The sequence below is a fragment of the Octopus sinensis genome, linkage group LG2, assembly GCF_006345805.1.
Source record: "Octopus sinensis linkage group LG2, ASM634580v1, whole genome shotgun sequence".
NCBI lineage: Eukaryota > Metazoa > Mollusca > Cephalopoda > Octopoda > Octopodidae > Octopus > Octopus sinensis.
The window spans coordinates 40301285-40317111 of record NC_042998.1 but is presented as its reverse complement, the minus strand read 5'-3'; the positions used below and the strand labels follow the sequence as shown (position 1 = coordinate 40317111).

The 15827-nt window shown below is 35.8% G+C and overlaps 1 protein-coding gene across 1 annotated transcript in view; it reads left to right on the top strand.

The window, feature by feature from the left end:
• LOC115232561 (1-acyl-sn-glycerol-3-phosphate acyltransferase alpha) overlaps positions 1-10290 on the top strand; it is a 76722-nt gene extending 66432 nt beyond the window's left edge. The window contains exons 5-7 of the mRNA XM_029802514.2: positions 4754-4826; positions 5963-6447; positions 9839-10290. Of these exons, the coding sequence (XP_029658374.1) occupies positions 4754-4826; positions 5963-6447 (558 nt within the window). The 3' untranslated portion in view covers positions 9839-10290. The remainder of the gene's footprint in view (positions 1-4753; positions 4827-5962; positions 6448-9838) is intronic.
• The last annotated feature ends 5537 nt before the right edge of the window (positions 10291-15827 follow it).

Here is a 15827-nt window from a genome sequence, read left to right as displayed (position 1 = left end):
GCAGCCATCTGGTTTGCCAGTCCTCAGTCAAATCGTCCAACCCATGCTAGCATGGAAAGCAGATGTTAAACGACGATGATGATGAGATATGTAAAGCAAAACTAAGCCTGGTCTGGTGATCCTAACGACAGTCATTGGGCAGTTACCTCCCCTGTCAGTATATGTCTATATATTGCACACTTCTTACATTAGGAGTATTTTAACTCTTATTTCTAGCAAAGTTGGTGCTTCAGCACCCTTAGTCACACTTAGTGACAATTAAATTTTTCCTTTATAGTATTACATTGCACCTAGCTGTTTATATTAATTTATATCATCATCATCATCATCGTTTAACGTCCGTTTTCCGCGCTAGCACGGGTTGGACGGTTCGACCGGGGTCTGGGGAGCCAGGGGCTGCCCCAGGCTCCAGTCTGATCTGGCAGTGTTTCTACAGCTGGATGCCCTTCCTAACGCCAACCACTCCGCGAGTGTAGTGGGTGCTTTTTACGTGCCACCTGCACAGGTGCCAGAGGGGTCTGGCATCGGCCACGTTCGGATGGTGCTTTTTATGTGCCACCGGCACAGAAGCCAGTCGGGGCGGTGCTGGCATCGGCCACATTCGGATGGTGCTTTATATGTGCCACCAGCACAGAAGCCATTCGAAGCGGGGTTGGCATCGGTCACGTTCGGATGGTGCTTTTTATGTGCCACCGGCACAGAAGCCATTCGAGGCGGGGTTGGCATCGGTCACGTTCGGATGGTGCTTTTTATGTGCCACCGGCACAGAAGCCAGTGGAGGCTGCACTGGCAACGGTCACATTGGGATGGTGCTTTTTATGTGTCACCGGCACAGGTATCACAGCTACTGTTTCCATTGATATTTGGTTCGATGTTCATGTGCCACCGGCACAGAAGCCATTCGAGGCAGGGTTGGCATCGGTCACGTTCAGATGGTGCTTTTTATGTGCCACCGGCACAGAAGCCAGTGGAGGCTGCACTGGCAACGGTCACGTTCGGATGGTGCTTTTTATGTGTCACCGGCACAGGTATCACAGCTACTGTTTCCATTGATATTTGGTTCGATGTTCAACATGTACATGCACTTGACTCAACAGGTCTCCTCAAGCACAGCGAGATGTTCCGGGATCCCACGATTGGTTGGTGCTTTTTATGTGCCACCAGCACAGAAGCCAGTCAAGGCGGTGCTGGCGTCGGCCATGTTCGGATGGTGCTTTTTATGTGTCACCGGCACAGAAGCCAGTCGGGGGGGTGCTGGCATCGGCCACGTTCGGATGGTGTTTTTTATGTGCCACCGGCACAGAAGCTGTTCGGATGGTGCTTTTTATTGCCACCGGTACAGAAGCCAGTGGAGGCTGCACTGGCAATGGCCACGTTCGGATGGTGCTTTTTATGTGTCACCGGCACAGGTATCACAACTACTGTTTCCATTGATATTTGGTTCGAAGTTCAATGTACATGCACTTGACTCAACAGGTCTCCTCAAGCACAGCGAGATGTTCCGGGATCCCACGATCGGTTGGTGCTTTTTATGTGCCACCGGCCCAGAAGCCAGTCGAGGCGGTGCTGGCGTCGGCCACGCTCGGATGGTGCTTTTTATGTGCCACCGGCACAGAAGCCAGCGGAGGTTGCACTGGCAACGGCTGTTCGGATGGTGCTTTTTATGTGTCACCTGCACAGGTATCACAACTACTGTTTCCATTGATATTTGGTTCGATGTTCATGTGCCACCGGCACATATATATATCAATTGCTTTTCCTTCCATTTATTATATGCTATCATGAATTTGATGAATGTATTACTGATGCACAATTGCTATTGTAAAAACATTGGTCCACCATAATCGAGAAAAAAAAACAGAATTTTAAAGTGTTTTGTATATTAAAATTATGAAAAGACATGGAAAATAAAAATAGTATGAAGCCTCATTGGATTTTTAGAATGGAGTTAAAATTGACTTCTTGGTAACAAGTTTAAATTCCAATCAGAATCGTATGATGAGAAAATTGCACACTGAGTATATTGAACTTGAATGATAATGTAGTTTTTACTGAAATAGAAAGTAAACTGTAATAATGTTATTTAGTTGAGCTACATTAGCTTAGCGGTTTTCACCAGTGAATTTTAACCCTTTGGTATTCAGATTGCTATTAAATGTATTTCAATGATATGAGTATATATTTCAATGATGTGTGTTTTTTTGTTTTTTTTTTTAGAAGGCCATTATAAGATAGATGCAAGAGGTTAGATCTGACTTGGCTTAAACATAAAACTGATAGAGTATTTGTGCCGGATATGGCCAGTTTAAATGTTAAATGGTTAAACTATATACTGATATTTAGAGTCATGAACTAATGCATACTGTAAAGTGTAAAAAAAAAATCTATTTGATGAGTCTTTATTTTTGTTAATATTTAAAAAAATTTTTATCACTTAAAAACATTTTTAATTATCTCTCTTTAAAAGCTTTAGATAAATTAAGTAGCATTAATGAATTAGTTCACTGTAAATGTATCCATTTTATTAAGAGTTTTATTCTTTACACTCACTCACTCACACACACAATTTTACTCAAATTGTCATTTTTTAAAAATCTGTTACATTGGAATACCACATGAGCACGGAACTGATTCTTAATAAATTCATTAGCTTTTATGCCTGAAATACAAATTTCTCCATTAATAAATTGAGCTACTGATAATATTTCAATTAAAAATTAATGTATAATCCATTGTAGCTAATATTCATTGTGTGATTTTTATATATTAACAAACCATGCTAGCATGGAAAGCGGATGCTAAATGATGATGATGAACAAAGCTTCATTGTTTTTCCTCATAGAATTATTCAAATCTATTTAAAAACAAAATCTTTTAATCCAAAATGTATGGTTAATTTGATACTGAGTGGAAAAGTGCTGGTGGATAATAGTAATGAGAGTGATTAGCAAAGAGAGGCAGAGGTGGGGGGGAGTAAACCAAGGAAGATTTGAAACATTAATTAATTAAAATGTAGAGGTTATTAATCTGGACAGTTGAGATACTGGTGGACAATGCTGACTTTTAAGGCTTCATCATTATGCAGAATTGTCCCAGTAGTAGTAGTAGTAGTAGTAATATGGGGGAATGAGTTGTAACAGTGCTACACCATTTCCACCATGTGTTGGCAACTCCCTACTACTCTTGGCTGATGACACCTTGGCTGATGAAACCTGCAGCCCATGGCTGTGTTTAGGTAGTCATTGCTGGTGCAGGTTTTACTAGGAAGAACAAATCCTACTTCAACCTCATTTAGTCACTCCATCGCCCATCGCTACTGTCTTTATATCCTTCCTAACTACTTCCACTTTCCCTTATATAATGTGTGGTAGTCATGTATCCCCTCTGTAGTAAGACACCTATGCTTTCCTTCTATCATACTTTAGCACATGATTCTAGATACAGTCCCACTGCGTGGAACCTTGGTCTTCTACTATAGTCTTGGGCTGACCAAAGCCTTGTGAATGGATTTGGTAAATGGAAACTGAAAGAAGCCTGTCATATATATATATCATCATCATCATCATCATCATTTAGCGTCCGCTTTCCATGCTAGCATGGGTTGGACAGTTCAACTGGGGTCTGTGAAGCTGGAAGGCTTCGTCAGGCCCAGTCAGATCTGGCAGTGTTTCTACGGCTGGATGCTCTTCCTAACGCCAACCACTCCGTGAATGTAGTGGGTGCTACCTATGTGTGTGTCTCTATTTGTACTCCCATCACTGCTTGACAACTGGTGTTGGTGTGTTTATGTCTCTATAACTTAGCAGTTTGGCAAAAAGACCAATAGAATAAGTATTAAGCTTTAAAAATAAAAAAAATAATAATAATGAAATTATTGTATACAGTGCTCAGGTGCACCACAACTTGTCAGAAAGTGCGTATAAAGTACATGCAGTAATGTACAAGTGTCTGGAAAGCAAACAATGTATGAGTCTGGCGAATCTCAGAAAGCATGGAAGTTTTGAAGGATGCAGTGCTCCGACAACTAACAACTGATGCCGGCAGTTTGTTCCATGCTTCAGCAACTCTCAGCGTGAAAAAATGTTTCCTAAAGTCATGGGAACTGTGCTGTTTTCTGACTTTGTAAATATGTCCACGGGTGTTAGACGGGTGGAGTTTGAAAAGGTGCTCAGAGTTATTGTTTGTAAGATGGTTGATAATTTTATGGGTGTCTGCCAAATCAGCTGCCAGAAGTCGGAGTTTCAATGTGTCCATGCCCAGGGAAGTAAGGCATTCAGAATATGGCAAATGCCTGATGGAGGGTATTCTTTTGGTTGCACGGTCGCTGAACAGCTTCCAGACGATTGATATCCTGGGCAAGATAGGGGTTCCAGACTGGTGATGCAAATTCCAGGTGAGGTCTTACCATAGCTGTATAAGTCCTGGGGTTGATTTGTTTGACTAAAATCCTTCAAGGTAGTGCTCCAGCATGGCCACAGTCAAATGATAGAAATAAATAAAAGAATAAAATGAAAAGTATCTAATACACACTGTAAAGTGGTTGGCATCAGGAAGGGTTCCAGCTGCAGAAACCATACCAAAGCTGACACAAGGTATTGGTACCTGTTGCTGTACTTATTGGGTTTTGCAGCATATGGTAACAAGATTTAAATGATCCAAGAAAGAATTTAGTTTTTAAAGACAGATCCTTTTGTTCCATAATTAATTGTTAAAAAGTTGAAGGAGTTAACTTATGGATGACTTTTATTTTCAGGTTCCAATCGTACCAGTTATCTTTTCGTCATTTCAACCATTTTATAGCAAAAGCGAAAAAAAATTGGAGCCTGGTAATTATACTTTGAGTTTTTTCAAAATTGAAATGATTTTTAGCTTAGAGTTGCTTCATAATTATTGAGCATTCTTTCATAGGCTTGTCATAAAAAATCCTTGTTTCATTTGTGTAAACTACTTAAATTTTATATTTGCTCAGCATTTTACTGGTTAACAAAGATTTGCTGCTAGTAGTAATACAAATAAATGTCATAAGTAGGCATGAATTTGAAATTTAGTTTGTATTGTCAGATTTAGCCATTTCACTTCACTTATCTCATTTATGCTCTTGAAAATGTCTGACATTTTCATACAAACTATAGGCTTTCAGCTCATTTGGAGAAAGCAGCAAGAAAATCTTCTAGTATGGTTATATAACTGATGTCATGTCAAATCTGGCTACAATGGAACTTAATCTTCTCCCGAAAGACAATGATAAGAAAGTAATAAAATATACTATCAAGTATTAGAGTTTACTTCAACTATGATAACAAATAGCTGATGCAATAGTTTATATATATTATATAATGGACTTTTTGTATACAATGAACTACAACTCATCAAAAAAAAAATGACCAAACCTGCATGAACAGTACTTAGAATATACACAGGAAGTGAACAGTAAATAAGTCTTTTAAAAAAAATGGAGTAAGGGGCATCAAGTGTACTGTAGGCGGATTTTAGGAAGCATGGAGGTTTTGAAGAATATTTGTATTAATTTCTTAATTAGTGAGTTTTGTTGCATTGTAATATGAGAGAAAATAAAAAGCTTCAATAGATGTTTGAAGTTTAACTGGAATGGGGTTTTTTTCTTTTTTTTTTTTTTTTATAATCAGAATATATTCTAGCTTTTGCTTTCTTCATAAAAGAAAATTAGATGCACTCTAACCTTTGACAACATAAATATTTTAGTTAATGTGGGATCTATTCTACTTTTTCTTTTATTTGTACTTGTGTTTCTTATTATCCCTCTCTCTCTAGCTTTAATCTAGTAACATGGCAGAGAATACTGGTTGTCTAATATAGTTTGAAATATTTCATGCTTTTGAAACACACTGTTTTAAATATTCCCTTCATTTTGAAAATATATGGGCAAATTCAATGTGTTATTTTCATTCTTCTCTTTTTATTTTCTTCCTTTTGTTAACTATAGGTAAATTTATCATTACTATCCTACCTCCGACCCCAACAACTGGTCTGAAATCAACAGATGTCAATGATTTATGTGAAAAAATCCAAATTCAGATGGAGAATGTCTATTACAAAACTTCCCATGAAGTTTCACCTATTGTTTTCGGCAGTTCAAATACTTCAAAGGAGAAACGACCCTTATCAGTGTCACCAAGTTCACTGACTGATTCTGGAGGATTAGGAGTCTTAGAAAGGATTGAAGAAGAGTCTGCTGAGACTAATGTAGAAACAATCAGTCCAGATGTTAGCACAAAGGAAGAACAGAAACTACATGCTGACAGAATTAGAGAAGCAACAGTTGCTGATGCACATGTTACCATGGGGAAAATAAATAAAAGTAAACAAACTGAAAATACAGAAGAATTAGCTCAGAAAATTGTGGCAAAGACAGTTAAAGAAGCACAGGAACTTGTAAAAGCAAATTCTTTCAAAGAAGCAGAAAAATGAGTAGGTATTATTGTTACTTTACAGGTTAGAACACACATAACACTCTTTTCATCACATACAGAACAAAATTAGAATAACTAACAAGGTAGTTTGTATGCAGTGGTAACGAGCTGGCAGAATCGTTAGCACACCGGGTGAAACGCTTAGCTATGTTTCATCTGCCGTTACGTTCTGAGTTCAAATTCCACTGAGGCCGACTTTACCTTTCATCCTTTCGGGGTTGATAAATCAAGTACCAGTTACGCACTGGGGTCGATGTAATCGACTTAATCCCTTTGTCTGTTCTTGTCCCCTTTATGTTTAGCCCCTTGTGGGCAATAAAGAAATAAGAATCATTAGCATGCTGGGCAAAATACTTAGCAGCATTTTATCCATCTTTACATTTTGAGTTCAAATTTTGTCAAGCTTGACTTTACCTTTCATCCCATTCAGGGTTGATGAAACAAGTGTCAATGTAATCAATTTACCCGTTCCCCTGAAATTGGTGGCCTTATGCCAAAATTTTAAACCAATATAGTTTATATGCAGGACAACTGTAAAGATTAAGGATCATAACTTTACATCTTTAGCATTCAGATTACTCTGTCAAATGTAATGCTTATTTGTTCACATTGTTTTGACTTAATCATGCATTATCTCATAACTTCAAGATTTTTAAAATGTGATTATTTATTTTTATAATAACATTTTAAGGTAGGTGTGAAAGGTTGGATCTTGTCAGTTTTGATATAAAAGTAGTAGAATATTTGGGCCTTGACATGACCAGTTTAAGTGCTAGAGGAGTAAACTTTATATTCAAATCACATGTTTCTGTTTGGCTTTAGTCTTCTTCATTGAAAACTATTTCCACTCTTACTGTGTATGAGAAGTGTAATTCTTGGCAACCACATGCACAGACAAAAAATACAACACTCCAGAAAATTATGTCAACACTTCCACATTTACTCTCTCTTAAAGCATTTAGATAGATATATAAGTACAAAACACGCCACGTCATTACTGACATCACCTCAAAGCATAAAAGCTATGGTTTGATTGCCAGTCCATTATCATAAATGCCAAGGTAATGAAATAATCATTAACTAAGTCTACCTAGCCTACTTCTATTGCAATGATTACTTTCAATTCTTTAGGTTTGGTTAGACAGCAAGTACTATCTATCTATCCGCTCAGTCGAAGTCGACTCTCGGTTACTCGATGGATCAGTGTCCTCCAGTCAGTTCTATCCTGGGCCACTTCTTTCAGATTGGCTATGTCCATTCCGGTATCACTCTTGATGGTGTCAAGCCAGTGGGTTCTTGGTCGGCCTCTTCCTCTCTTGCCACTGACCATTCCGAGCATGATGTCCTTCTCCAGGGATTTTCTCCGCATAATATGACCAAAATATGCCAATCTATGCTTGGTGATCCTAGCTTCTAGCGACATTTTCGGCCTGATCTGCTTAAGAACTTCTCCATTGGTGAGCCTCACTGTCCATGGAATCCGTAAAAGTCTTCTCCAACACCAAAGCTCGAATGTACAGCAAGTACAGCTACTGGGAAATTGTACTTACCATCTAGCCAAAATTATTATACTGCACTTTACTTTATAACAGTGTATAACAGCATGCATACAAACACTATGACAGTGTATAGAATCCCAGACAAAAACTATAACTTGATATGAGTTCCACCTAACTTATCATTAATCTATATTCATATCATGGATATGCTCAGGTCAGGATGAGTATAGCTATTCAACAATGAAAACATTCCTAACATCATCATTGATATCAATATTCTTTTATCATGATTACTCTATTTGGCACGGTTCACCTCAATGAAAAAGATAATTTGGCTCAGAGGATATCATGTTGCTTCTTTAGTCTGATGTTATTGGTTTTAAAAACCAATCTTAAATAAATTTATCTTCATTGTTAAATCTTTGTTTCTTAGTCATGTTCTGAATAGTTTCCCCTAGACTATTTGCTTTTTAGAAAATAATTCTGGGATACCATCTGTATCAAAAAAAAAAACAATAGGTAAATTAGTGTTATCATTTAATCATTACCATCATTTTCATATACTTAACAGCTAACATGGGTTGGATGGATTACTATAGTTAGTCAGTAGATATTTGAAGGGTACAGAGCTTTTCTACCAGCTTGTGGCTGGGACATTGCTCTAGCTACAGTTTAGATCTGTCATTTTCAGTAAGTAAACTTTTAATGCATCATGTATTTAATGTTAGAAATAAATATACAATGAGAAAAACCAAAATATTAGTCTATGGCTAATATATTTTTTTTCTTTTTTCAAGTTCTACTTATTATAGGAGACAGCTGAAAACATTTTGGTCTTATTCTGACCTCAACAAAGTGTAGATTTTGATTGCTCAAGCAGTAATGAATGAATGTTCAGATAAATGTTCAAGGTTGTACATTTATTGGCATAGCAAAATAGAATTATTTAGAAAATAATTCAAGAAGCCATCTACATAGTTAGCTATTTGCTTTTTTGTTTACTTCTATGGTTTAGAGATGAGGTGATTATTGAAACTTTTAAAATAGAAGCAAATTACCAGTGGATTTGATATAGTTCTACATATTATTGATTAAATTTTTTTATGTATACAAGTTGACTTTATAATTAAACTTATAAAATAATTATAGGAATTTTATCATTTCAAATATTACTCTAAAAAGTTCTGTATTACGTTAAATTCACATTAACCTTTTCATTATAATATTTCTAACAAGAATACACTACTTTTATTAATTTTTGGTATAATAGCAAATTTGGGGTCTTTTAAGTTTTTTCTTTTTTTTTTTTTCTTACTGTGTCTTTTAAAGACTACTAAACAAAAATGGTTCATACAGGAGACTATAATGCATCTTTTAGCTATAGAAATCTTGTTATTCTTCATATGGATAATAGAATTTAGACCATGACTCTATCTGAGATATACCTTGGTACATGCAGCTTGATGAAATGAGTCCCAGGTCAGTCTCAGTTGGGTTGGTATTGAAAGAGTTAAACAAACACTAACAGCCAAATCAATACCACTCAAAATTTATGATACAAACAGTCAGTCAACCAGTGATAACATGTGTTTCTGACCATTCACTTATCAGACCTGCACATTTTTTTAGGCACTTAAAATTGCTTTAGAGTAAGGCTTGAAATGTATTCTCAATAAAAAAATTAATTAATATGCTCTTTAGTGCAAAAAATAATTGCTCAGTATTTTGCAAATATATAAAATTACAAAACCTATGTTTACTTTGAATGTAAAGTAATAAAATAAAAGAAATTATGTTTCTCTTCCTCTCTCTCTTACTGTCTCACACACACACACACACTATACACAGACCTCTTGTTTCTTATATATATGTTTTTTTTTTTTTTTTCAGAAATATGACTATTAATTATAATGGACTTGAAAAATGATCTCAGTTCAAGGTAACATTTCAGTCTCAAAATGGATGTCCTTGAAACTTGAACTTCTATATCCAGTTGCCTATTGACTGCTATGTCTAAGAGCAGTGGCAAAGATGCAAGCTGCAGCAGTTGTAACCATGCAGCAACATCCCTCACTTTCCACTCCCTACATTTCCTGCCTCCCTATTCTGTTCTTCCATTTTGGGGAGAATCTAACTGTGATTACACAAGTCTCACTTTCCCATTCCTACCTGCACTGTTCACTGAACATTTCAAGTTGATATTCTTTCTAAAGACTAAAATCATGTTGACAATGGTTTGTTTTGAACCAAAACTTCCAGAAAATAATTTATTCTGGAAATATTTACATATCTGAACACTAACATTGGCTGTATTTTCTTTCTTATAAATTAAATTTGAAAAATTAAACTGTGTTTAAATGTTTTTCATTTCTTTCTCTTCATTGATTAGAAGAAAATTAGAACTTTATGAAATTGTTAACTGTATATCTTTACATATATATTTTTTAATTTACAGTTAACCCTTTAGCATTCAGATTACTTTATCTCTCTATATATAAAGCTGAAGTTGTCTGTGTATGGCAGGTTTGGTAGCCTTCAACTAACACTATCTCCTCCGAGACCCTGTGGCACAAGTTGACCAAAATTGAGAGTATGATAGAAGAAGGCTTGCTCTTCCTTCCATAGAAGAAAAAATTCAAATTGGACCTTGTTAACACCAAAACTTATTTACATCAAAAAGGTGCTTTTTTTTCTATGAAAATCCCTATTTTTTACGATGTTTTGACAGCTGTGTCGCCATTTTTCAGTGTATTTCAACCAGAAAAATGTTCACTTAAAGAAAATAACAAGCTACATAATGCAAAATTTTTACTTTTCAAAAATTCCAATGCCGGGTGATACTGCTAGTAAAATATAATGCTTATTTATTCATATTATTTTGAATTACTCAGGCATTCTTTTGTAACATTAAGATTTCTCTGCTATGGTTGTACATTTTTTGAATGACATTGTAGGATGTATAATGCCAAATATAGCCAGTTTGACCATAAAACAAATAGAATATTTTGGGTTGCATACAGCCAGTTTAAATGCTATTACTGGCAGGTTTAGTGATTGCATAGAGGTTGGCTCTTTGAAGCAAAGTTTTGCAAGTGGTTCAAATAAGCTGCAAAACTGCTGAAATAGAATAATTCAGATGCCATCCATATGAAACCAATGTAAATAAGTGTTCATATATTAAATGCAGAAGACTCAACACTCAGAAAAATATGGGAGTACGTCCTTATAAATGAAACTTTCCCAATACTAAATAGGAAATATACATAGTAGATTTCATACCTCCATACCCACAGGTAGAGTAGAAATAGTTAGTGGGCTGTTATGTAGATAGATGTATGTATGTGTGTGTGGGTATATATGTGTATATGCACATGTATGTAAGCATATGGGTATGAAAATAAACAGATCAACATACAGACGGATAGGTTATATGAACAGACAAGCACACATACGCAAATGGAGACTGAAACACATGACCATATATACACACTCACTTTACTTCACACAAGGACATATATGGAAACACGTGTCCACACATATAGATGCACATACAAACATGGTACATAGTTGCAAAATACACAGACGTGCACACACAAGGAGACAGAGGTGCATATATATACAAACACGCTCACACACACACATACATAAAAAATACCCAAACACGGACATGCAAGCACATGAATACATACATACAGATGCACACACATATATACATATGCATACATATACATACATATATACATGCATGCATGCATAGACACACACACACACTGACCAACACACATGCGCATAAACAAACAAAAAGGAACGCAGTGTAAATAATGGACAGTCAAGACTATTGAAAAGGTTGCAAGACGCGACGAAAATTTTAGGAAAATAAAAATAAGGAATAAGGGGAAATGTTACCAGTGAATGTGTTAAATTATAAGGCACAAAAAGAAAATGATTCTCCCCAGACACAATAAAAATGAAAAGCTAATTAGGAATAATTATACAATGAGGAAAAAAGCATTAATTAGATATTCCAGATTGTAAATTGGTCGGTATAGAAAAATAACTACTTATTAAGAAAATATGATCGAAAGACTCTATCCACATGAAAAACAAGATCTTAAAGATGAAATAATAATGAAATAAACAAGACTCAAGTGGGTTTGTTTACAAGGGAGGTAACTCAAAGTAGGAGTAGATTAATACACTTAGTTGGTATATCTTCTTACGATAATGGGTTAGGATTACAAAGACAGTCGTCAGGAAGATTTTTGGCATTAAAAAATCAGAAAGTATAATTATTTAGTGGATATACCTTTGCATTTTTATTCAAAATTCCCCGACCACGAGTAACTCTGGATTTTCATCGAACAGTTTGTGGGGCCCATCATAGATATTCAGGGGTCGTGAGAACAGTTAACAGCAAAAATAAAATGGAAAACGTGTGTGTCAGTACATAGTACGTGTGATTATTTAGTGGTTATTGACGTGTGTCAGTCTCTAGCAGGTTTCGAAATGGCTAATCGAAGCGGCTGTTGTTTACATCTTAATTTTGTCAATCAAAATAACCCATGGTACCATAACATCCAGACATTATTCGCATAGAACAGTGAGAGGTAAGTCTTAGTCACATTTTTTGCAACCCTAAAGATTTTGCTCACGCATTCACAGCAAACAAGGCACAGGTTTAGACTTTAGATCGTGTAGGTGTATTTTTACCCACTCTGATGTTTACACACACACACAGTTGTTCCAAACACCGATGCCATATCAGAGGCAAATGAACTCTCGTTTGCAGGTACTTACACAAAAAATACAGTGTGGCGGCGGGCCGGATGAACTGATCTCACAGGCTGTAGTTTGGTGACCCCTACTTATAGACCATAAGTCTTACATCCAGGTTGAGAAGAGAACATAGCGGTAACTTAAAACCATCTGGATTAATACTAATTCTGAATACTCCAGAATAGGCTGTTGTTGCGTAACTCCTGATGAGGATAGTTTGGATGCTATGTTTAGTAGGTCATGACCATGTCAAGGCTCTTTCTCATTGAATCAGGATGACCTAGTTTGATTTTGTTTATCAATTACGAGTAAAGGGACATTACTCTTACAATAGTTATTGGACTTGCTGACTGGCATATCTAACAAAAAATTACGTGGAAACTTTTTAGTAGTGTAGACCACCTGATGATGAGTCATGTATCATGCGGCCCACCTGATGATGAACCATGCGTCGTGTGATCCAAATGATGATGAGCTATATCTCGTGCAGCTCACCTGATGATGAGCTATGTCTCGTGCGGCCTATGCTTGCATTAGAATTATTTTACACTGAAAACATCAGGCTTCTAGATGCAAGAGACTTTTTTCAAATTTAGCTTGCTTTTATTTCAAGCAGGTTATTATAAAAGAGAAATGGACAAAAATTATAAAATGAATCACCTTTTTTCCCAACCTTTACTGCTCTACATATTTGGAGTATCTGGATTTAAAATATCTCAAAATTAGTAATGGTTATTAAAATAAAACAAGAAAGTCATTAATTTGCAATGTATAAAGTAAATTTACAACTTTTGTCTTTCTTAATTTTTTTATCACCCATGTTAAGTTAGTTTAGTCGTGATAGCTCACTCATCCCTTAAGTGAGTGCTAGGTATAACAACTACTTAAAAGGGAGCACTACCAAAAAGTGGTTAAGAACCACAGCTTTAGTGTGTTAATGTCTAGAGCAGCAAGACATTTAAAATATGATGACTGGTGAAGGATATTCATCTGGTTGCACATTCCTGAACAGCTTTGATATTCTGTACAAGACACATGTTTAGAAAGATGCAAACTGTGGACATACCATAGCTATATATAACTTTAAGTAGTAGCTGGTAAGCAACAAACAAAATGTTTTACTGAGTGGTGTTAAGACACCTTCAACTCTTGACAATTTTAGAAATGTGGTTCATCCAACACAGATCTTTGTTAACAGCAATACCTAGGTCACATTCAGCAGTAGACTTCTTAAAGTTGGTGTTGTGGAAGGAACAGTAAATTCCATCCAGGTTCTTTCCTCCCAAAATGTAAAATGTTGCACTTGTCCACAGTCAGCAATCCATTGCATGAAAGATCTACAGCATATAGTATCCATTATTCTACAGTTTAATGTCATCTGCATATTGTAAAACAGTAACATGTATATATATATATACATACATACATTAGTTTTTATCAGGTTATTCCATAAGTTCTGTCCAATTTTACCTTTTTAAAAATTGAATGAAATTTAATAGTATTTTAGAATGTCTAATGGAATTAAAAAATATTTTTATGCATTTGTGTACATTTAAACTAATTAAATGTTATTTTACAGAATAATAGAATTAAAATTTCTTTGATTTAAATCCTTTGTAGCATGGAAGTATCCAAAGAGCATTTGAGGCACATAATGCTTTATGAGTACAAAAAAGGAAACTCAGCAGCTGAAGCAACTCAAAACATACACTCAGTTTATGGGAAAGAATGCTTGAATGAAAGAATTTGTAGAAGATAGTTTGCAAAATTCAGAAGTGGAGATTTCAGCCTTGAAGATGAAGATCGAACAGGACATCCAGTTGAGTTTGGAAGAAAAACCTGCATCACCAGTTGAAGAATTGGCAATAAAGCTTGGTTCAAATCATACAATTGTTCGTCATCATCTCAACAACCTGGAAAGGTTCCTAAACTTGAAAAATGGGTGCCTCATGAATTTTCCAAAAGCAATCGTAAATCCCGAGTTGACATCTGCTGTTCTCTCCATTCTCACAAACTCATTTCACCCTTTTTGGATAGATTTATGACTGGTGATGAAAAAATGAATCTTCTATCGAAATGGTAAACGTCGTAAACAGTAGCTTGGTAAAAGAGAAAAAGCTCAACTACAACTGAGAAGAGAACTTCATGGGGGAAAAAGGTTCTTGGTGGGATTGCAAAGGAGAAATTCACTTTGAATTGTTACCACCTAATGCAACAATCAATGCTCAAGTCTACTGTCAGCAATTAATGTTTGAACCAAGCTTTGAAGAAAAAAAAGACCCGCTTTAGTGAATCATGAAGGAGTCTTACATCAGGACAATGCATGACCCCACACTGCAAAGATCACATCACAGAAGATCAAAGAGCTTGGTTGGGAAAAAATTCCTCATCCACCTTATTCTCCTGACCTTGCTCCTTCAGACTACTATTTGTTTTGTAGTTTACAGAATCATTTGGGGGACATAACTTTTGCAAGCCAGGAGGAGGTCGAAACTGACATTTCAGAGTTCTTCGTTTTGAAACCAAAAGAGTTTTACATTGATGGGATTAAAAAGCTTGTAAATAGATGGAAGGAAGTCATAGATAATCAGGGAAAGTACATTGATGATTAAATTCCAATTAAATATAACATTTGATCACTTGTTTTCTTTATTCAAAATTTGGACAGAACTTATGGGATGACCTGATATACTTGTGTCTGTCCTCCAACCACTTGACATCTGGCGTTGAATTGTATATGTTGCCATAACTTAATGGTTCAGCAAAAGAAACCAACAGAATAAGTATCAGACTAAAAAAATAAGAACTGGGGTTGATTTGTTTGATTAAACCCCTTCAAAGTAGTGCCCCATCATGAAATGCAATCCAAGTAAACAGATAATAAAAAAAAAAAAAAACTATTATCCCACCCAGCCATATTCAATAGCAAAACATTATTTTCACAAATGTGATGTACCGACCCAAAGACACTTGTAAATTTAACAAAGTGCTACAAACTCATTTTGCATAAAATATAGTGGTAACTCAAAAGGTATCTATTTCAGAAACTACTACTAAAAGACTGAAGTAGATGACTCCTTAAAATTACTGGTGCTATTTGAAC